The sequence below is a fragment of the Morone saxatilis genome, unplaced genomic scaffold (genome assembly GCF_004916995.1).
Source record: "Morone saxatilis isolate NCDOM2014 unplaced genomic scaffold, NCSU_SB_2.0 Contig19, whole genome shotgun sequence".
NCBI lineage: Eukaryota > Metazoa > Chordata > Actinopteri > Moronidae > Morone > Morone saxatilis.
In genome coordinates, this window is record NW_023339751.1 from 6,077,518 (window position 1) to 6,101,227 (window position 23,710).

At 39.3% G+C, this 23,710-nt stretch overlaps 1 protein-coding gene across 1 annotated transcript; it reads left to right on the top strand.

Annotated features, from left to right (window-relative positions):
* Positions 1-16,231: 16,231 nt before the first annotated feature.
* btbd3b (BTB (POZ) domain containing 3b) lies at positions 16,232-22,911 on the top strand. The gene is made up of 4 exons (XM_035662963.1): positions 16,232-16,793; positions 17,768-17,858; positions 19,812-19,930; positions 20,581-22,911. The coding sequence occupies exons 1-4, from the start codon at positions 16,483-16,485 to the stop codon at positions 21,611-21,613; spliced, it is 1,554 nt and encodes a 517-aa protein (XP_035518856.1). The 5' UTR covers positions 16,232-16,482; the 3' UTR covers positions 21,614-22,911.
* Positions 22,912-23,710: the final 799 nt, after the last annotated feature.

The following is a 23,710-nucleotide window of genomic DNA, read 5'->3' on the forward strand; positions in this document are numbered from 1 at the left end:
GGGAATAAGTTGCTTGGTGCATCAAATGAGCTTGTACACTATATTTCCCAATTAGTCATTTCAGCATGGATACACTCTTCTGCTTCATATAAACAGCCAACAGCCTTGCCTGAACTTAGACACACAAACAGAGATACACGCATAAGTGGATAAACACAGGCACATACACCGATGGTAAGAAACACTGGTATATGAGTTGCTTCAGAGACAGGATGGCCTTTGCAGAAAACATGAGGTAAAAGGTTACTCTCCCATTACAGAGTGAGGGTCAGTGCTACGTCCCTGGTTCAGTGGTCTATAGACAGATTTCAGACTGAAAAAGAATGCCACATGAGAGCATGTGAAAGATAACGAGGTGACCTTTTCATGTACAGGATCTAAATGACAAATTGATGTTAATGCCTTGACTCAAAACCCCTTTAGTCTTCATCCAAACAGCCAGGGTTTTCGGGTTTCACTTCTCTGAACAATATAGAATGACTGCTGCAGCTAAGGCTGAACAGCTCAGCCTGTGAAAGTTTCATACAAATCAGTTGCTGTTGATAGTTGATGGGTTTGTTTTCCTCTCTCTGCCAGTGAATTTTAGTGGCTGCTTCAGTCAGACAGTGACAGTTCATCATGAATTGAGAGAAAACCAATGGCCTTTATTCTCACTGCCACGGTCCCTGACATTGTCTGAATGGCAGAGTGAAGAAGAAATCTACTAAGACAACAGAGGGGGGTAGACAGGATCGAGTGGGGAGTGGGGGAGGCATAGAGACAGGCAGAAAAAATAAGATAGACAGACATGGTCTAGGGACAGAATGAAGGAGAAAGGCCACCACATCAACGTCAAAAAGACAAAGACTCCACAAACCACCTTGTGTCAACGTCCCATCTCTTCAAAAATGCACCACTACATGAAAGCCATGGCATTCTCTCTGCTCTCCTGAAGTAAGGTGAGTCACAATATACACTGGAACTGGAAGAGGCCAATTCAAAAACAACCATGCTGGGACAGATAGAGCAGGCAGCATTGTGGGATAGACTGATTATGGGCAAAGAGGAAAGAGGGGGTAAGGGAATGACAAAGATAGGATTGGTCTCCATTACGCTCTCAGTGTGAAATCCAGAGTCTTTATTGTTATAATGTCATTAGCTCATCCTGTGTCCCACTTCTGAAGATTTGCATCATCCTCCCTAAACCCCTGTTTATTTATTTATTTGCATGGAAAATATAGGTCACACATTCATACAGACCATACATTTTTAATTGTTTTGCAGCTTTAATTCAAATGTCTGCAAGCCGCCCCTGTGAGCCTAGCCACAGACACTGAGTATGAATTAGGCACAAACAACAGACACAATGCGCAGCAGTGCAGGGTGTCTTTTCAGAAGCCTGAGGTATTTAGAAATACCCCTGCTAATACGTCTGTGCATTATTTAAAAACATTCTCTTCTCTTCTCTGTGTGCTGTGATATTCAAGGTGTAGAGAGGATAGAAACCTCTGCTTATAACTGCAGCTGATTAACAAACCCAGGGAAAACTGAGTCACTTTGGATGACAACATCAGCCAAAACCCAAACAAGTTCAACAGAAACACAAAACGCCTGTGCAGCCACATCCTACACACCTGGCAATAACCCAGTAATTACCTGGATGAAAAGACATGGTAAACATATCTAACACACCCACTTTTGGGACACAACCACAGATGATTTGATTAGTGTTTCTGTTGATCAGTCTACCTCCATTTCTAGGAGGCATAAGGGAGCCCAGGGGCTGTAACTGGCCTTTTCCCTCCCACACCATGCTCTATCATTTCCACTCTTCTATCTATCTCTGAAGAGGAATAGAGAAAGGACATTTTGTCTGCGCCTTCAGTACCAGTCATTACCGCTGTGATTATGTGAGTCTAACATGGCTGCTCAGTCAAATAAGCACCCTGAAACTGACAAGCTAAAAAAAATATGTGTAGACGACGTTATCTTTGGATGTGACTCAAAATTTTATATGGTTATTAAAATCCTAAAAGTCATGGAGACTTCCTCAGGCGACCACAAAACGGGGCTATGGCAAGAAGCAAAATGCACGAACCAATTTCATGTGGTAGATCAGACATGATAACAGCTACTGTGGACTACCAGAGGAATATTTCTGTGGTATTTTAGAGCAAAGAAAGGAACAGGATTGATATTGCGCTTCCACTGGTTCATTTTACATCCATCTAAGTCTGATTAGACTGTGGTCTGGACCGCTCTGTTTGAGAATGAGGGAATATTGTCTTCACTTTTAAACAAGGTTTCTTCTGGGAGGAAACTAAATGATAACTGTTTCTTGGATGATAGAAGAGGAGATTAAACGACAGTGAGAGGAAGATATTTTGTTCTTCATTTATTATTTTTCTCAGATCAGCAATTTGCCAAATGACACTGCATTTCAATTACCACTATTTTTCCCCTATGGTTGAAACCCATTGCTTTAAATGTCTGCCAAATTACACAGATTTTGTTGCCTTTGATCTCAATGGATTTGAATTGCATCTGTTTAAAACCTGTTTACTTCAGTGTCTATTCTAACCATTATTGATTATATTTGATTGCAAAAAAGGGATAAAAAATACTGCTAAGCATGCCAGGTAAAGTCATGTGTGATGTCATTCAACAATTCAACAGATTCTCTCCATCTTTGTGCAGCGAAGGCATAGCCACTTGTTTAGACAAACATCCTCCAACTGCAGTAAAAAATGCTCCAAATGAAATGTAAGCTGTTAGTTATGCTTGATAAGAGAAAGATAGACAGGTTCCTCAGCTGAATGGAGCCATAGCATTATATATTGAATGCATTAAATGGGCAAAATCAATAAATGTCTGCACTGTCAGCCTACCAGACCGGAAAAACACATTTTTTATTTCACGCTCTGTCTAAAAATGAAATTGCCAAGAGAACAGAATTTAACCATGGTTAAGTTAAGACATTAGAAATGGTTACTTTGACTGTGTCACCATGCTCTCTGCCCACCAGTCCTCTGATTGCAGCCCCCAGCTCAAATCTTAAAAGCACATAAGAGGAGAAATTTGATCACAAAACATCAGAATTGCAAATGATTACTTAGGCATTGCAATTCCAACCATAATAAATTCTGTCTATTCTCCCATCTTATAAATTCATCAGACCATATGGGTGAGCATTTATTCATGCATCTCTAATGTTTTCTAAATCTTTCTGGAACAGTAACACAGTTTTCTTTTCAAAAGTGTAAATACGTCTTAAATAGAACTAACCTACAGGGAGCAGTAATTTATGTAGCATGATGAAATAATAAATCATCCGTCCCACAGTATATGTGACAATATTTGTACTTTTTAGCCTGAACTGAACTCAAATTAAGTTGCTCTATTTTATCTCAAAACCAATGACAGATCAAGTTCAAGATATATATACATATATATGTATATGTATATATATAATCCCTATATACCTAAAGCCCCTGGACTTTACACAAGCTGGACTTCTGAGATCACGAAAAAGATCACGCGAGAATCAAGCTATGCACTTGTGCAGTGTCCTTTGAGGAACTGTTGGCAGCTATGGCACGAGCTAGGGGCGTGGTTTAACACTAGGTGTGTGTGGCAACATGTGTTTGACAAGGTTTGTGTAGATGCTGCTTGTATATATAAGTATACAAGTGGCTGCACTATTGTTTCCAAAGACGACTTCCCAGCAGGTTCTGAGTCACAAAACCATCTAGCGTACTGCCTCGTTTCATTGATTTCAAGGGGAATCCAACCTGGCAGGCATCAAGTACAACTACTTAGAAATAGCCAGTTTTCTCACTCATGGTCTTGTTTGTTTATGTAGGTCATATAGAGGAATCAGTGTGACTGTGTCATAACCAGTTAGAAACTCCTTGCAGTATGTTAAAATAATCATTTAAATATCAGGATAGCACATTTCAGACCGTCTATTTTTGGAAGGTATTCATAGTGTTGCATGCGGTTGTACAGACAAAAAACAACAGAAATAGAAGAATTCATATAGGAAGGCTTAAGGGAGAATCTGAAACTGTCTGTTCTCCACACACCTGGCCAAATGCTGCCAGAATGTTGGTTTCAGAGAAAATTCAGACACAGCCCCCTAATTCTGAGGTTAATATGCTAGTACGCATAATTTATAACATCAACATTAAACTAGCAAAGGAGATGCTGAAAAGGTACAACTAAAAGTGCACAGAGAATAAACCCTTTTGATTTAAGTAACCACATCATTTTTCATCCAAATAGTTTTTTTGCCCTACAAGTAGTAGGAATCTAAGAAAGCTCTGTCCATTTTTCGTCCTCTCAACAATTTTTTTTATGTATACTGAGAATTAATCAGTGTCACGGAGCTCCCACTACTGTTATAGACTTATAGTCTTATAGTCTTTCCCAAATGGCTGACACATGTATCTACCGTACAGCCTATTTCAGTGGCATGTGTCCATGTTTGAACATAAGTGAGTTTGATGGCAACCAAATAACAGTGGTGTCTGTATCATGCGCTCTTAACAAAATGTACTCAGATATCAGATAAAGTATATAGCTTCAAGATTGTAGCATCTGTTAGGGTATAATTTTGTACCTCTGCAGCTCTGACAGAGACCATCATGTATCAGAGAACCAGCAGTCAGGAATAGCACCGAGCGTCTGTGTTATTAAGCCAAGATCACATTTTTCTTTCCTATAGTGCTACTGTTATTTAACCATTTAATCATATTATTATCCTTTTAAATTCTCAGTTTAACGTACAAAAGAAGAAAGATATAGTTAAGTAGATATTTTTTGGTTTTCAAGCATTGCCCAACCACCACAAGACCACGTAGCATCTCAGCTGTTGTAAAAGCAAAATCAGGTTTAGCGAGCTGGGTTCACAATTCATTGGGTTACAGTATAATGTCATTATATCATAAGTTAGTGGGAGCAGCTGGAGAGGAGACATAGAGATTGCACTGATGAAGCACAACACTGATGCATTGTTGAGTCAGTGCTCTGATTAGGTGTGCTCTCAGTCTGAAAGTAGAACAGAGCATCATCTTGTAAAATTCATTCAGTGTAGAGCTTCTTTTAAGTCCCTTGCCACAAACTGTTTGTACCTTCCACGTTCGGCTGGAAAAGTATGACAAGTGAATTTAAGAAAAGGTATTGTTTTGTGTGTGTTATATCATTTGTGGGAATATGCCACATTTAAAAATATTTAAAAAAGGAAAAAATTACATGTGGTTTAACATTTGGGATTCATTTTTACTGTCAGTTTGCTATAATACTAATATATTAATATGATAATACTAATATTATCAAGTGTTTGTCCTGGAATTACCTCTATCTGACACTGCTTGGGACTATTTTGGTAAAATAATCCAGTAATTCCATATGTTGTGGGTTGACTTGTATCTTGTATTCTTATACCTGGCTGTGAATCAGTATTTTTCACAATTTTACATTGATAAGTCATAATTATATCTCATTAGATCTCATTCCGTGACAATACTGGGAGAAACAATAATATATTTCATTTGGTGATTTTGCGTGTGCAGGACCACACGTGTCAGCATGTGTGACTGTGTGGGCAAGTATGCATGTGTGTGTATATGTTTTTTCGTCTCAGTGAGCGCTGCAGTAAAACAGCAGAGCTGACAAGCGCACCATCGGCCCTTGGTGGCACATCAGGGACAGCTGGATGTTGTCAGGCAGCCATAACGCTGATGGAAATGGGCTGATTGCAGCTCACGGGCCCCTCCTTCTTATAAATCAGCTTCACAGCACTCATGGGTTGAATACAGCAGCGACAGGCTGCACCACACCTACTGTACAGTACAAGAAACCCTGCAGCAAATAGTGTGTGCAAATGTTTGTTTTGCTCTCCTGGCAGATGGAAGCTAGTTACTGCATCAAAGTAGTTTTTGTGGTGTCATTAAAACAGTATTAAAATACATGCAATGCTTTTCTAATAGTTGTTTTTGGCTTTAAACACCTAATATATTCTATGACTAAAGCAATTACACGTTGATCCTCTCTGATTCCATCCTGTACAGTATATGTGTATTGGAAATTAGATCACATGAATGTAATTTTTTACTGGATGTATACCTTTTTAAACTGAAAAATTAAACATGAAGCTCATCCTGGAGGAACTGGAAAATTAAACATGAGGCTCATCCTGGAGGATTGAATCTATGACATAACAAATTCTAATACCATCTTATAATGTGACAACAGTATTCTTCTGTTATAATAAGTATGCGCAGTCTTTTTCCCTGGGCATGTTGGATGTGAGCTGCCAGGCATTTACACCACCCACATGGGCTGCACCACTGTCAGACAAATCTGAAATTAGAAAGCAAAGCTGTAGCATGCAGCTCCAAAAGTAGTATCATTCTAATTAGCAAGCTTTGGCTCCTCTTCCCAAAGAAATTAAGATGTGAAAGGTCTGAATAGATTGTTTGGACCCATAGAGGCATTGGATTTGATTGACATTAGCACTTTTGAGAATATGAAAGTTTTGCTTCAGGGTAACAGCACTTGTTATCTGGGGTACTCAAATCTTTTTGCATAAAATAATGTTTTAATGTGCAGCAGAGCAGCCACACATACCTCGGTGAGATGTGTTCAGCATGAGCAAATAGGTCCAAACTATTTAACATTTCATGCCAGATAAAAAAGATGTAAAAAGGGCTTTACATTTGTGTTGACTCACTATCTCACTGTCAATCGCATCACTGAAATAAAAAATCTTAATTAAAACAAGTGGTAATCCATCATTCACTGCTGACCTTTTAACAAAGTTTACTCAAATTAACTGTACTGAGAAATTACCAGATGCCCAGGACACAACAAAGATTAAAAAAAAAGTAGAATCTTTCAGTTGGCAGACTAATTGGCGCTGTTTGATTTTTATGCATGTAAAGGTTAGTCTCAGATTGTTCAGTGACATCCCTCCTCTGTTGTTGTGGGTGGTGGTCGGGCTTCTCGGGTCATAAAACAATATTCAGATTGTGGCAAGGTGTCAGGAGAAAAACAACAGTATTATATTTGTCCAAATACCTAAAACAACCTTTGTTTACGCTTACCTGACTAGTGCCACTGCGCGAACTATGACTGTTGTCTCTCATACGCTAAGAAGAAGAAGCCTTACACAATGATTTTGGTGCCTAAACCCAACCCAACCATGAGGTGGCAGCTCAAGAAACGAATGAGCTCATATGTCACATGATGTCATCCTTTCTGTAGCAATCATTTGCGTTTTGGAAGACACTGACAAATACGTCGTCCTGCCAACAGGGAAAATAGGGAAAACGTTAATTTTGGGTCATTTTAGGTCATTTTGGAAGGCAATGACAAATGACCTATTTTAGCAATTAGTCTGGAGGACTTGTTGGGAGACGTTCTCCATCTGGGCAGTTGGCCCTCTGGACTGTTTAAGTATTTCTAATCTTCCTTCCAGTCCTTCACCAACTGCTTTTTGCTTACAGTAATTTCACTTTTTATTCACACTGCCATTAACAAAACCTATTTGAAACCTATGTGGCGTCTCTTTATGTCCATTACCCTGTGTCTTTTTGTGAAATTGTCACATATAGCATGGTTCTCAAGGGCACATGAGCCCGTTTGTCTCGAGTAGCTATTATTTTGTCTTTGCCAGGAGCAACAAACCAAAGGTTGTCTAAAAGATAACACTGTGTGTGGCTGGATGGGCAGACAAATCAGCAAAACTTTACAATCATCCACAGAAATCTCTGCAACAGGTTTAGCGCTTCAGTTGTTCAAACCCAGTGAATACAACACTCTGGCCAGGTGCCAGAGAATATGTTTGATGACAAAAAAAAACCTTGCCACAAAACGAACATGTATTGAAAATGAAGCCAAATAAAAGAAACCATTCTATGTATGGCCAGTTTCCACTATTGTCATCTATTGCTACGAACTAAAATGGAATGAGATGTTTTTTAGAGGTGCCACCACATTATCCTGATTAGTGTCATTTTGTTTGTGTTGCTGATAATAAAATTGGAAAAGGTCATATTTTGCCCCTGTGGGGCTGGGTGCGGCTTTGGAGAAATCATGAGAAATTAGCTGTGAGAAGGTTAAACCATCCACTCCCATCCCAGCAGTAGGTAATTAGAGTAAATGAATAAATCTAGGTGGTCGTGGCATACACTAGATTCAAATTGCTGTGAAAATCTAAATGTTAATGCAGTGTCAGAGATTAAACTGAGGAAGGAGAAGGGAGGAGGTCTGGGGTAGGAAAGGATTAAGAATCAGCTTTGAAGGGCTTTTCCCATGTGCTCCACAGAACCATATCTCACTTTTTGCTTTGCTACAGCTTTCTATAGGGACTGTTTTCACTTAGTTCAGAAAACCCAATCTCCTCTCTGACCTTCTCTTGCCCAGCGGTTTCTGTTGATTAACACTCATACACACACACACACACACACACACACACACACACACATTCACACACACACAATAACCCACATACAATTTCATGTTGCAATATGTTTCATGTTGCAATACATTGGGGTCCCCTGACAGCATCCACACTGCAACAACCTACAGCATGTTAAAATCAGCATCTCGTTGTAAAGTAAATTCACTGTCTTAAACCTGAATTATGTGACATAAACTATAGTAATCGTAGTAAACACTCCAAATAACGTGTAAGTAGATGTGTTAACATGTTTACGTGTTACTGTTCTGTCACTCTCCCTCTCTCTCACTCTCTCTGTCTCTGTATAAATGCCATGGATATGATCCAGACAGCTGAGCACATCATTACTGTTATCCCACTGCCATTCTCCTCCTGCTTTATTAAGACAGTAAGGAGACGTCCCCTCCTCCCTTGACAAAAGGACTCTCATTGCAAACTATCTCTATATCTCTTTTCCATCTGTCTGCTCTCTCTCTTCCTCCCTTTCTCGTTGTTTTCACCATGCTTGTATGTGCCTGGTCAGCACTCTGCTCCTCTGGGGCTCCTTTGGCGCAGTTTGAACACATAAGGAGTCTGTTTATATACTCATATACATATTTATCACAATCCAAGACAGGTCCTATGCTAATATGCGGTACAAAAATGTATAATCTAAAGATGCTATAACGTGTACATTTTGACTAGGGCTGTATATACAAACAGTTTCTTCATCTGCATGGGACAAAGACATGTTACTGTAAATCACATCGCAGGCTGAACCATATGGTCAGCCTTTTCAGCGTCGGTGGGACGTCTGCCAAGGCTGAAACAGCTTCGTCAACACCTTGCTCTACATATTTTAGCTCTAGCAGAGCATAGTACTGTACTGCAGGAACAGGCGACCATGTGCCACACAAGTCTGAGCTGGTTTTAGCTGCTAAAGATCACTAAATAGTGGATTTATATATAAAAAAGCACCTCTTGTCTGGTTGATGTGCTAATGCTAATCAGCAAAATTATCTGTTGTAATAGTTGACAAGAAACGCGTCATGATTTAAACCCTAGTCACTGCTTCAAAAATTCAAAAACTAAGTGGTGCTTGTGGTGAGGTAATCATCGGACGATGACTAGAAGTTTGTGAAACCTGAAGCTGAACCAGTTCAGGTCCTGGACACTGACAGATTTAGCATATAAGCAGGGAGGTTGTGATGGGTTTTCAGTGTTTACATGAAAAAGATGAAAACAACTAGTTTACTAACTACAGATAATAATCTGAATAGCTCTAAAACATTCACAAGAGAAAACAACAGATAAGAGAAATCTTAGACAGGTCGCCCAGATAGCTCAGTGGGTAGAGCTGGTGACCCACGTACCGAGGCTGAGTCCNNCAGGGTTCGAATCCGACCTGTGGCCCTTTGCTGTGTGTCATCCCCTCTCTCTGCCCCCCTTTCCTGTCTATCTTCAGCTGTTGCTATAATAAAGGCAATAAAAGCCCAAAAAATATACTTAGAAAAAAAAAGAGAAATCCCAGACTAAGACCCCAAAAAATCCTTGAAATCCTCAACTTGAGGACTTCACTTGAGGCAGGTGAGTGGCACAACATTTGCAATCACATTCAAATAAAGCAACATGGACACTCCCCAAACCTTGAATGCACCTGGATTTCTGTCTGTGAAAATAATTCCCTAGAACTGGCATGAACTTTGAATACACTTTACTAAAAGCTCACTTTTTTAAAGCAGCTCTCACTCTTGAGTGTAAAAAGAACTGGGTTGCTCCCTGTAGCCGCCCCAGCACCCACACTTCAGTAGCATCTCCTCGTGGATATCTCAGGGAACACAGTCCTTGCCTGACATCAAAACTCATGTCAAGAGAACATTAAGCATTTCCACTGCAGGGCTTTGCAACTACTTTACTCTGTCTGTGCAAAGGAGATAAGCTGTGTCCGGACTGGATTAGTATTGCAGAACAATCAATGCTGGTTATGTTATTTAATACATTCCACGTCAGTGATTTTAATGAACGATATGGGCTCATAAAGTAGTACTTTATTGCCCTCATAAATTAGTGAAGAAGCATATACTTGCAGTCAGACTCAAGAGTAAGTCTACTGCCAAAAGTGTTTGAAATTTATGAATCACATATTGATCTGGATGGTAGTACAATTAAAAAGAGGATAAGACACATCCTAGTAACTGTATGTCAATATGTTATAATGACAAATAAGGACTGAACTCACTTGAAATCACCAATAAAAGGCCACAGCCACAGTTTTCTAGAAGCAGTAAATGCTATTCAGGAAGGGCTTTTCAGACGGTCCAGGCTACAGCATTGCCTACTGAATAGAGGGCGTGTCTGTCAGGATTTGTTCAAAGTGTTCAAAGTTTACATTTTGCCTTTCAAAAATGTCCCCAGACAAATTTGAGCATTTCCACATCCCCACTGTGTAATATCCTGCCTGCCACAATGGCTTACCAGAACCTCCTCAAGGTTCAGCTATCAGAAACTAAAAGTCATTTTTCATCACGTCACTCATAAAATCAGTAAGTGTCTAATCTGTTAAAATCACAATCAAAATATTAAGTTTTCACTAAACAAGTGAAACACTGGCTAATGTGAGCACACTAAACCACTTGTGATTGGACTGTTAGATACACTTATATATAAAATATATTCTTACATACTGTATTCATACACACACACTATCACACCTACAGTATATGTCAGTGTATACAATGTCATATACACAAGTACTCAGTTGGTTTTATCTGTCTGTCTTTTATCTTGATTCTGTTTGATCAATTAATTTGTCTGGTGCCCTACCTACATACATGTATGTGATAAGAATGTTGATCTGTATGGTCCTTGTTAAATAAGCAAATAAATAAATAAATAAACCTGTAACCCCACAAAAGAATGTAGTTAGCTAAGTATATACTGCTTGGTTTTGGAAATAATGCTACCTTATCATTATAAGCCAGTTTCCAAGAAATGCTAATGTTTGCAGTTTACACTGGAGAAGACTTTTGCTCTTGTGTTTTTCCTTTTGAAAAGGCCAAAAAAACCTCCAAACATGCTTAACAGGCCCTAGTTATGGCTGTTAAGCTGTGATCAAATGTCAATAATGGAAAAACGGTTGCTTCATCAACCTTTAGCAAGAAGTGCTCCATTTCAGTGTTCAGAGTCATGACCCATTTTGCATCCGAAGAAGGTATTTTTTATGAATCATCCCGTAGCATGGTTTGAGTACAGTTTCTTAGTTGCCAATATAAATGTTGTAATCTTTCACTATAATTGTGCAGTTAATAGGTGAAGCCAAACCAAGAACAAGCCTTGACAATACTTCCCTCGATCTCTCTCACAAAAGAGCTGTGATTCCTTTAGGGGGGCACCAAACTACACTTAAACGAATGAACCAAATTAACCACAGGGCAGAATATGTAATGCCTCGTCAAAGAGCACCTCATGCCATGCGCAAAACATTTAATCACACTGAAAATTATGGCTATTGAGTTTTATAAGACAGCAGAGAGAGGGCAATGAGTGAGCAATGGCAGAACGTGTGTGGGAGTCAGCGTGTGAGCATGCGGTGGGCTGGGGTTATAAGGTCTTCTCTACACTGTCATTACTGTGTCCACGCACTCAGCACCACACACACACACAGTAGCACACACACACACCACACACACATGAACACACACCACACACGCTGGCATGTGCTCATAAAGCCGTGCCTATGTTAAAATGGTTACACTTGTACATGTGATCCTGACAAGTTTGTGGCTCTTGCAGCCCTCCTACAGTCTCTTGCTGCAAGTAAAATTACCCCCATACATCTTCTGACTGTGACATATTGATTGTGAACCAAAGGAGAGGCTATCATCTCATCTATGGTGTTATTGTCTTCTCTGGTCACTGAAAGTGTGTTAGGCCATTTGTTCGACAAGACATTGTTAAAAATTCATGTTAGTTTTTCTAATTAAAGGTTTATCCTGTAATTGTGTGAACTTGTTTTTCAATTTTTGACAAGCTGATTACACCACTGAGGCTCACTAAATACAATTGGCTAAATTTATACTGTGATGGTCTTCGTGAACACAACAGACAAACAGTGCAGTGTCAGAAAGAAGACTTTGGATAAACCACAAGTTTCAGTGCTTATATAAAACATTACATAATGTGCATGACAATCACAATATAACAACAAAAAACACACACAACAACCAACAACCAACACACAACACCACACAACACACACACACACACACATTCACATGCACAGACACACAAACACTCACACTGTTCATGAGCATGACTGCCGGCTCTCACTCAGACCCCGCTGACTAACAGTTCTCTTTTTCAGGAGTTCTAAGCTCCGTCTCTGGGCAGACGCCATCACTTCCGCCCCTTCCACCTGTCAGGTGCCCTTGCCTGCTTTAATGGTGGCGGCGGAGAGAGGGCAGGCTGCTGTGGGGGTGGAGAGGGCTTGAGGGTGGACACTGGACGAGCTGCTGGATCCTGTCCCTGCCTCAGCGTGCCAGGCCTGCATCACAGTTCATTTCCCAGCCTCCTCTCTCCTCCGCTGTGCTCAGCCAAGCCTCTCAGCAGGTGTCTTTCTGCAGTAGAGTTCTGCCACTACGCAGGGACAAATCTCTGTGCTCAAACTCAGAATGGCAACTCTCACTTCCACAAGATAATGACTTCAGTCCATGAAGATTTCACCTCTTTTTAAGTGATGGAAGGAGTATTCAGCAATACCACAGTGTAAAAGTACAAATAAAAGTATAGTGCATTCAAAATCTTATTTAAGTAAAAGTACAAAAGCATAAGCATAAAAATAAAATGCTAAAAGTAAAAGTACTTATGATGAAGAATAACCCATTTCATTTAGTTACATTATAACTATTACCTCTGCCCTTTTCACAAATAGGGATTTTTAGACTGAAAAATTACTACCCAGCACCTCATTTAAAAAAATAATAATTTACACATTAATGTCTTATAGTACTTTGAGCACGTTTGAGGTACCTATTTCTACTTTTTCATCCTTTCCTAGCTTGTATGTATTTCACATTGGCAGCAGTTACTTCTTAAAAGATGAAGGTGTCCTGGTATAACTACTTTGAAGATAAAGGTGTTGCACTGAGTACTGTCATCAAGGAGCAATCAACAAAGGCACAGCTGGACTTCTGCTGCTTTTTAACTTCACCGTTTGAAGTTAATACACTGAGGCTAGAGTACTGCCAAGCACAGAAATATGAGGCAAATATTTAAACTGTGTTCTTGCGTCAGAAAATAAAATGATCTAATATCATTGTACTATAAATTCACAGTTTTACTGCTATTATTTCAACATTGTAAAAGTGTGGAGATATGTTGAGACCTTAAAATGGTTTATATACATTTCTTTAATTTTTGTGCACTTTTGTCAGACTATAATTGTGTTTTTTCGACATTATTTTATCATCAATGGACTAACGTCCTTTTTCGATCATGATGTGGACTGCCGTGTTACTACACTCATGCTAATGTTTTCCTTTTCTGTGAAAATGTGTGATTATGTGATGACAAAGTGTGAGACAAAGGTGATGTTGACACTGTGACAACACCATCATTACTTCCTCCTCTCACTCCTACCTCTGAATGTGTGAATAACAAGATTACATTTTCTGCTGATGAATGGAGAGAAAATGCAATTAAAGAACGCAGGGAGCCATTCAGGGTGATATATAATGACATCCTATTTATCACATAGGCTGCTAGACCATTATGCCAGATAAATCACAAAACTGTTGGTCTAACATGTGTATTCTGTCACCAGTTATCAAGGCTGCTTCTTAAACAATTTTAATTTAGAGATTACACTGGATCATTGGGCAATAACAGAAAAATTACAGCACATTTTTTTTTCTAAATTAAGATCTAAATCAAAGACTGCAGAATTATATTAGGACTTTTCCTTTAACATCATCATTGTTTTTATGTCTGTATACTACATTTCTGTCCTGCTGTTGCTAGTGGATGCGGTTACCAAGGTAACATCTCTAGTGGCCTGCAATTTGAGAGTATGGTGCCCTGTAATGTTGGCTGCATGTTACCATAGCAAATTTCTCTGTTCCACAGCACACACTCTATATGGGAGCTTAAGGGGCTAATGCTCCTCAGCATAGCAAACACTAAGGCAGTTAATTAAGGTTTATAGAAAAATCAATATTGTGACAGTGGTTCAAGGAAGACTTTCTCAATTAAATTTAATCACCTCATCCTACTCTTTAAGTCAGTTTGATTTTCACTCTTAAAAATATAATATGATATAATACGCAGATGAACTACTATCAGCATTAGTGCTACGTAAGACAATATTATCAGTGCAAGGTACACAATAGAAGTAATAATATTCCCAAAGTGCCGTAAAATGAAATGCTACCAAATTATTATTACATCAAATATGACAGCATTTTATAACATTTTAAACCACCTCTACAAAATAGCTAAATCATCCAAGCGCTTTAAATAGAATTCTCAATGTGCACAGGCCCAACTAGACAAGAGGAGCAAAGGAATTGTATGCATTATACATTGTGCAAAGAGTGCATTACATTTATAGCCCCATGTACTGTCCTTAAGAGATGACTTAACAAGAAAGCTTAAGCACTTAAGCGCATATTCTTGTTTGGGTTTTGAAGTAGTTGGCTTTTCAAAAGAAACAACTTCTATGGTATTTCACAGCGATTTCACATATTTAAAATGAGAAACTGGACATTTATTCAAATCTTAAATACTTAAATATACAGGTATATTAGCATATTGCAATGTGCTACATTTTTATTATATTAAATTGTAGTAGTATAAGAATAGTTCATCTGTGATGTTCATTTTGACATTAATGTTTTGTCATAATGTGAAAAAAGGTTTTAGACTGTGGTTGTAGATTTAATCAAAGCAGCAAAGACCAATGAACTGAACCAAATTCAACTGTTTTTGTACACATTTGTATATATTTATGAAAAGCTCATTAAAAAGGAAGTATGGCTGCCAGAGGATGCATGAATTAAGCAAATTCTGCCCTTAAAAAGAGAATGTAAATATGCATTGCCCTTTTGAATTATAACATGGAGTCTATATTTATTGTAGTGCAAACTGAATGCTGTTGGTCCAGGTGAAGCAAACACAGGAAACAGAGCTGTAGATGAATATATCATTCTTATGGGACATGGCTGTCACTTTAATTGAGACGTTGACTATTGCATATTCAAGTATGTGCTGCACTAAGCTGCATTAGCCAATCATGAATGCTGTGCCCTGCCATTGGCTGAGCTACGGAGAGAGCTGTGTATTGTGCTGTGAGGGCCGGGCGGGGGGGCTCTCTATCTCCTCTGCGCTCTCCCATTCAACCTCTGTAGTCAGCAGAACGAGTGGCTGAGCAGAGCAGCACAGCATCCACGGCTACAGCATCCTGCAGATGACTCTGCTCCATGGAGGAGAGAGAGGGAAAAAAAGAACAAGTGTTGGAGAGAAAAAAAGATAGATCCACAGATGAAGAGAGACTGAAAGGAGAAGAGAAGCACAGAGGGAGTGAGAGTGGGAAATGAAAGGAATTGAGTAAACACCGCTGCCTGCCTAAGGACCACTGCAGCTGTACTAAATCTGGGGCTGTCAGGCCAACCCTCAGCAGAGCAGTGAGTGAAAGAGGCGAGGGAGCAAAGGAGAAAAAGAGGGGATTTGAAGAGCTGATCTCATCACTCTGGACAAGCAGGGATGGGAACCCCGAGAGCCTCTCCGTCAGCAGATCAAACTTCGCACAGGAAAAGTGCCTTTGGATCACCAGTCTGAACCTGCCTCTTCACAGAAGTAGAACAAAACAGGAAAAACAAGAGAGTTACCCAGTTGGTTCCCAAAAAAGGTGAAACCTTGTACAGGACGTCTGACTACTGCACTGCTGAGCACAGTTCAGCTGTTGTTTTCTTCCCAAGTCTCCCTTGGTCCTCCCTCGCACCTGCCTGCTCCTGGTGAATGTCTTCTCTGCCTGCACTCCCACTGCTCGGCAGTTGAACACACTCATGGTCGATGCCAAGGGAAGGAACATGAAATGTCTGACTTTCTTCTTAATGCTTCCTGAGTCAGTGAAAAGCAAGTCAAGTAAGAGCTCCAAGAAAGGCAATGCCAGCGGCAGCTCCAAGCTGCCCCCAGTCTGTTATGAGATAATCACTCTGAGGAGCAAGAAGAAGAAGAAGATGGCAGCGGATATTTTTCCCACCAAAAAGCCAGCATCCACCACCACAGTACAACAGTACCAGCAGCAGAACCTCAACAACAACAACACTATACAGAACTGTAACTGGCAAGGACTCTACTCCACTATAAGAGAAAGGTAGGTACAACCAACAAGCCTCTTTCTGAACCAGGAACCATTTCTAATGCTCCAATTTTATATAGAAAATATAATAAAAGTTCTATACATAAGAATTGCATGTTCCACTTCATTTGAATTACCAGAATTTCGATTACATAAAAAACATATCACAAAACATGTATGTGTGGTAATTACTCTTGTTTATTGAGGTCTATGTGTGTGTGTGTGTGTGTGGTGTGTGTGGTGTTGGTGTGGTGTGTGTGTGTGTGTGTGTGTGTGTGTGTGTGGGTGGGTGGGTCGATGTGAGTATGGGTGGGTGTTCCCTCTGCCCTGCCCTCAATCTGCTGGGGGTATCTCTGTTTACACCCTCTCGTGCTCCTGCAGACTTTGTCGCTCTGACATAACAGAGGGCGGACAGGCACCGGGTGCGTTTGATATGCACAACAGGCAGAGGCAGTTCTGTACTAAAAGCAAAATATTTACCTTGGCCTATCAGTAAAAGATCCCAGCTGTCCGGAGCAAAATGTGTGCTTTCCGACCTCGCTTTGTTGTCTCTCCCGAACATCATGGGGCTGTTTACCCACCCCTGTGACATGTTCCACTACTCAATAATATATGAACGCAGCTTTATTGTTGGTCCCATTCTTTCACAGTGGGGATTTTCCATTCAGTTCATTGTCCATTTTGCCTGCCTTTATGTAGTTATAAAGAGTTTAAGTTGAAAAATTTGGAGTATTTGGAATAATCTTTTATGTTTTAGTGGACTATGTAAGACTTTAAAATCAACACAATATTTTAAGTCTTCCCTGAAGCAATTGGGACACTTCATACAATCATAACATTCTTGTTTTTAGAGTAGCAGAAAAGATAAATATATACTTCTCTACATGATTTTTGCTTGAACTTTGGCCATTATTAATCTTATCTTCTTCTCTTCTGAAAAAAATGTTCATTGTCTCATTGTTTTTTGTTTCCTTCCCTTTTTTTTTTAGAAATTCAGTAATGTTCAACAATGAGTTGATGGCAGATGTTCACTTTGTGGTGGGTCAGCCTGGAAGGACTCAGCGGCTGCCAGGACACAGAGTAAGAATTCCATCAACCAGTAAAATCACAGTAGCAGGGAGGAAATTAACAAACAAGCAATCAGGCCCAGTGTTTTCATATCATATCAGCATAAAAATTATCTTCTTCATTGCCAGCGGTAATGGAACTAAAATCCTTTGTGCTCCATTCTCACTTCCGCACCATGTGTCTTTTCGAGACAGTCCTCAATTATTTATGTAAATGAGGCTGAAGGATGGAGGCACAGAGTGAGCGAAGGAGGAAGGGATATCCTCTTCAGCAGTCATCTCACACAGAATAGATTGCTTTTGTCTCTGCTTTAGCTCAGCTTTTCAGAGACAGCTCTGCAATTACACAACTTTTTAATCAAACACATCCAACAGAAACACAGTGACAGTGATGAGGCATAAAGTAAGGTGCATTCAATTCTGCATCTTGCATTCTAGAAATACTTTTGTGCTCATTGACTGTACTCATCTTTTTAATTTAGGAACAACAGTACAATGAATCTACAATGAATAACTATGATTATTATAATTAGGCCCATATCCATCCTGTTTATGCCAGCTGTAACCTGACATGACATGACTTCTTTGTTTAATCCGCCCTCTGACCTCATTGCTTCTTCAAAATGTTCACATAAATAATTGATTAAGGTTTATAGTTTCTTAAACCATATGCATCATCTAAAAGCAGATCATTATGTCTACTCTGTTTCAATATGATTATAACATTACCATTAAATCTGCTAAGTGATTCTGCAGCCATGAATTTGGCCTGGCTATTCATTCCAAATCTAAAATGTCAGATGAACCCTGCATGGTTCATCTTTTTTGTTCTTTATATGGGACCCCAAATGTATTATCTATGATTGGTAGCTGCAGTGTACTTTGTGCATTTATAGAAAGCAGTTATGGAAGGACATTGAGGATGACTTGACTGCACTTTATGCCGAGACATTATGCCAATGCGATATAATGACTTTCAGGGCAGCAATTTTTATTGTGTCCATTTGGCAGGAATTCAAATATGCATTATGATTTCATTTACAAAGTTACATCCTTACAAGAAGGAGGAGGCATCTAGCAACTAAAAGCAATAATTTATGTGAACATCTGTAAAATACGATGGGTCAAGAGGTGAGATCGATCTTATTCTAATATGCAGTATTTATATACTCTTCTCTAAATACACATGAAAAAACAACTGTCTTTCAGCTGACCTCTCTGCATAAAAAAAGAAACATAATTTCAGTGTGTAACAACAACAACGACAACAAGAGCATTGTTTTCAATAAACCCTTATTTGCAGTTTTTTTTTAGATTGGGTTCATTTCAATTTACTTTAGACAAAGTCTGTGTGCTTTTTTTGTTGAGAAAATTTATACCACCCACATACCCACCTACACATACTTGTCCTGCACACACACAGGCACACACAGACCTAAAACATGAATGTACTTGAGTATAATTACAGAATTCATAGCTACAGTGCTTATTACTGAAATTATTAGCAGCATTGTGCTGCATCTGATTTCATCATAAGTTCAGATAAATCATTAATTTCAGAAAATTGAACTTATGTAGTTCCCTGTTCAGTTGTGTCATTAGAATTTCCTGTTTTGTTTTTTGTTTTTTTTATCAGCAGCAATCTTGTTAATTATAAATCTGTTAGAAACCCTATCCTCAGGGGAAACTGAGTGAAAACTGCTCATTATGGGAGAGACTCAACAGGTTCAGTCCCTCCAATAATTAGAATTGAGGCATTGTTCAATATCCACAAAGACATTTATGTTTTCATGTAAAAAGTAAGAGCTACATATAAATCAATTGCATTGAAATTCATGCTTCAAATAATCTTTCTGTTTTTACCAATTGTTACTATGAGTTTTCCAGTGAAATCACAGACAAACTAAAACATGTTTTCATTTCTCCTTACACTCTGTCACTTTGTTTTCTCTTGTTCTTCCAACAGTATGTCTTGGCCGTTGGCAGCTCAGTGTTCCATGCCATGTTTTATGGCGAACTGGCTGAGAACACAGACGAAATCCATATTCCAGATGTGGAACCGGCAGCATTTCTGGCAATGCTTAAGTAAGGATTCTCTTCTGTATAACCCTGTTCTGTGAACTTACAAAACTTTTTTAATTAAATAATGTAATCTTTAAGTACATAAAAGCTATTTCAATTTGATGTTTTGATGTGATGCACTTACCCTGCCAGACAAATGCAAAGAAGTGTTTCTTCCTCCATCTCAGAGATATAATCTATTTCTGTCTATTTCCATTTCATTATACGTTCTACTTTTAATGCTGAATTACCCCATATTGTTCTCAACCTCCTCCTTGCTGTTTCATCACTTTCTGAGTTTTGTTTTCTGTGTCCTTGCAAGTGAATCTACAGTAGGTGGAAGACAAGGGTGTAGGAGGAATAATATTTTGTTTGCCAGTTTGATTAGTTTGCAGAGGGATTTCACTTTTAAGAATCTCATTTCATTGTTTTCCAACATGGTTTTGAACAGACGTAGCAATGCTATTGCTTATAATACTGTATTATCCGAAAGGTTTTAACCATAATCAACTAAAAATGGCAAATGAAAATATTTGTTATTTTTAATCCCTCTGGTTTGTTTTTGCAAATGTTTATAAGAAACATTTTTACACATGTTGTTTTGCACATCATTTATTTGTGGTGTTTGATCTGTTGTCTATGAAGCTGAGAAAGTAAAATTCTTATGTCAACAGGTACATTTACTGTGATGAGATTGACCTGAGTGCTGACACAGTGTTGGCCACTCTTTATGCTGCCAAGAAGTACATTGTCCCTCACCTGGCACGTGCCTGCGTCAACTTCCTGGAGACCAGCCTGAGTGCCAAGAATGCCTGTGTGTTACTCTCCCAGAGCTGCCTGTTCGAGGAGCCAGAGCTGACACAGCGCTGCTGGGAAGTGATTGATGCCCAGGCCGAGCTGGCGTTACGCTCGGAGGGCTTCTGCGACATCGACGCCCAGACCCTGGAGAGTATCCTACAGCGAGAGACACTCAATGCTAAAGAGATAGTGGTATTTGAGGCGGCACTCAGTTGGGCTGAGGCTGAGTGCCAGAGACAGGAGCTCACCTCCTCGACTGATAACAAGCGTAAAGTTTTGGGCAAGGCCATGTACCTGATACGTATCCCCACAATGGCTCTGGATGATTTTGCCAATGGAGCAGCCCAGTCAGGCGTGTTGACGCTTACTGAGACCAATGACATCTTCCTGTGGTACACAGCAGCCAAGAAGCCTGATCTGGAGTTTGTCAGCCAACCTAGGAAAGGCCTGACACCCCAGCGCTGCCACAGATTCCAATCCTGTGCCTACCGAAGCAATCAGTGGCGCTACCGTGGCCGCTGTGACAGTATACAGTTTGCAGTGGATAAAAGAGTTTTCATCGCTGGGTTTGGACTGTATGGATCTAGCTGTGGTTCAGCAGAGTACAGTGCCAAGATTGAGTTGAAACGTCAAGGAGTACTGCTGGGACAAAACCTCAGCAAATACTTCTCTGACGGTTCCAGTAACACCTTCCCAGTATGGTTTGAGTATCCAGTCCAGATCGAACCCGATACCTTCTACACTGCCAGTGTGGTTTTGGATGGGAACGAGCTGAGCTACTTTGGACAGGAAGGGATGACAGAGGTGCAGTGTGGGAAAGTGACATTTCAGTTCCAGTGCTCCTCAGACAGCACTAACGGCACTGGGGTGCAGGGGGGACAGATACCTGAGCTCATCTTCTACGCTTGACAACCCCTGTGCACCCATTTGACTGATTTTGAGTGCACTTATGGAAAATAGAAAAGTATCACTTTGTTCATGGTGTCTGTTATTTATTTTTGTCACTATTGTTAAAAATAATCTGATCTCAGACCAGTTAAAGGGTCTTATGTGGTTTTAATTTCAGTAATTGGTCCATTTGAGTAGGACCAGATATATGTTTTAAGATGTTGGATTGTCCAAATATATGGATGAACAAAAAAAAAAAATCTTGCACTAGATGTGCATGTATATATGAATATATGTAAATTCTGAAATGTATATGATGCCACAATTGTGGCCAATGCTGCCCACAAAGATATCTTATATGATGAATATGCTACAGTATGTTTATTATTTCTATGCTTGCATAGAATGCACATATATAGCAGCAATACTTCACATTCTATATTCTACAATGAGCATCTCATGTCATGACTCAGTCTGGACCATCAGCATTATAAAGGAAGTGAAAAAGGCTGTATGATACTCAATCTTAACATAAAACTTTATTAGGCATTTGTATTTGAGCGGTTTCAATTGAATCTGCAGCTTTTTGATACTTCAAATCTAGTAACGGGGCACTTAGAGAGGGCTTGAGGGGTCTTAGATTAGGGAGCACTAAATATAATGAGACACATAACCCCTACAGTATCTCTCTGTAGCATGTTTCTCTGCACCTACACTCATCTCCGTCACTCCAGTGAGGTTTCATTTAGATAAGACTCATTATGTTTACAGTGCAAATTTACTTAACGTGATCACTACTACATATGTAGAGTGAAAGATTTCTTTGTTTTTTTTAAATCTAAAACTGTCTGCATTGCAGTACTTACAGCATGGGCAGAACTGTACCATTTCATCTAACGTGTACTACTAATTGTTCTGGCGCCTTGGTTTTGTTTACAGCAAAAAGATCAATGATTGATTCCGTGTTAGAAGCTGTTTATCTTATGGACTTTTACTTCTCTTTGTTAAAAACCCTGTGCACTCTGAACTGCTGAGCACTCCCTCCCAATGTGATCATACAGTATTGGTATTTGCAGAAGCATACTGTATATGCTACAGAATTGCACTGATGTTGGTTTGTAATTGAATTTGTTATTTTGTTTTACTTGTTCTTTTTAATGAGGCAGGTTTTTTATTTACTGTGCTACTGAATATTTTTTCTGGTGAAGGATAAACATCCACAGGCTTGTCTAGTAATGACAATGGATGGACAAACTTGTGTTCATGTCCTGTGTTTACGTGCTACAGTGCTGGGAGACCAACGAATGTGTATGATTGTTGATGCAAATAAACAAAATGAGTGGTACATATTGGTTGTACATCACATCTGTAAAAAGTGATGACGCTACATGCTTTGTCTGAAATTAGAAGATGGGGACAGATGATGCCCTTCAGCCTTGGAGTGATTTACAATGCCAAGGAGAGCGGTCAGTTGATTGATGATCCCTATCTACATGCCACTTATACACCCTGCTTTTTGTCTGTCAAACTCCAACACTATTCTGCATCCCACTGATCTACACAACATTATACAGTCCCTTCCTAATATGAATTTTAATGGACTACAACTCTAAAGTATGGCTTTTTTATGTGCAGTCACTTCTGAAAAGGTGTGAAACACTGACAGCATGGCAAACAACCTCTACAGTTTTGAATTTTTGCCGACTGCATTCACAAAGAATGGCTCCTTGACATGGCCATCACATGTTTTCAAGTTTTAAGAGATAGAAAGAGAATTATAATCTTGAATGTCTAAAAAGTGTTGAATTCCCAGCATACTACACTGAGTGTTTAACCCAAGCTCGATCTTGATGTGTCTGCTACTGACAAAAAAAAGTTTCTTTATTCATTCTTTTCATATCTTTATCTTCGACCCACTATTCAGCAGTGGTGCACTTGTGTTGTAGATAAAGTTAAAAATTCCAATCACAGATACAAATGTTCAAGCACTGATAAAACAATGGATTAACAAAGCCGCTTTATAGATTTTTATGCTTTACTTTCTCTGAGTCCCTGATATGCTGTAAAACTCAAAAATGAGATAAGTTATTTACTGAATCTCAAGACAAATCACATCTC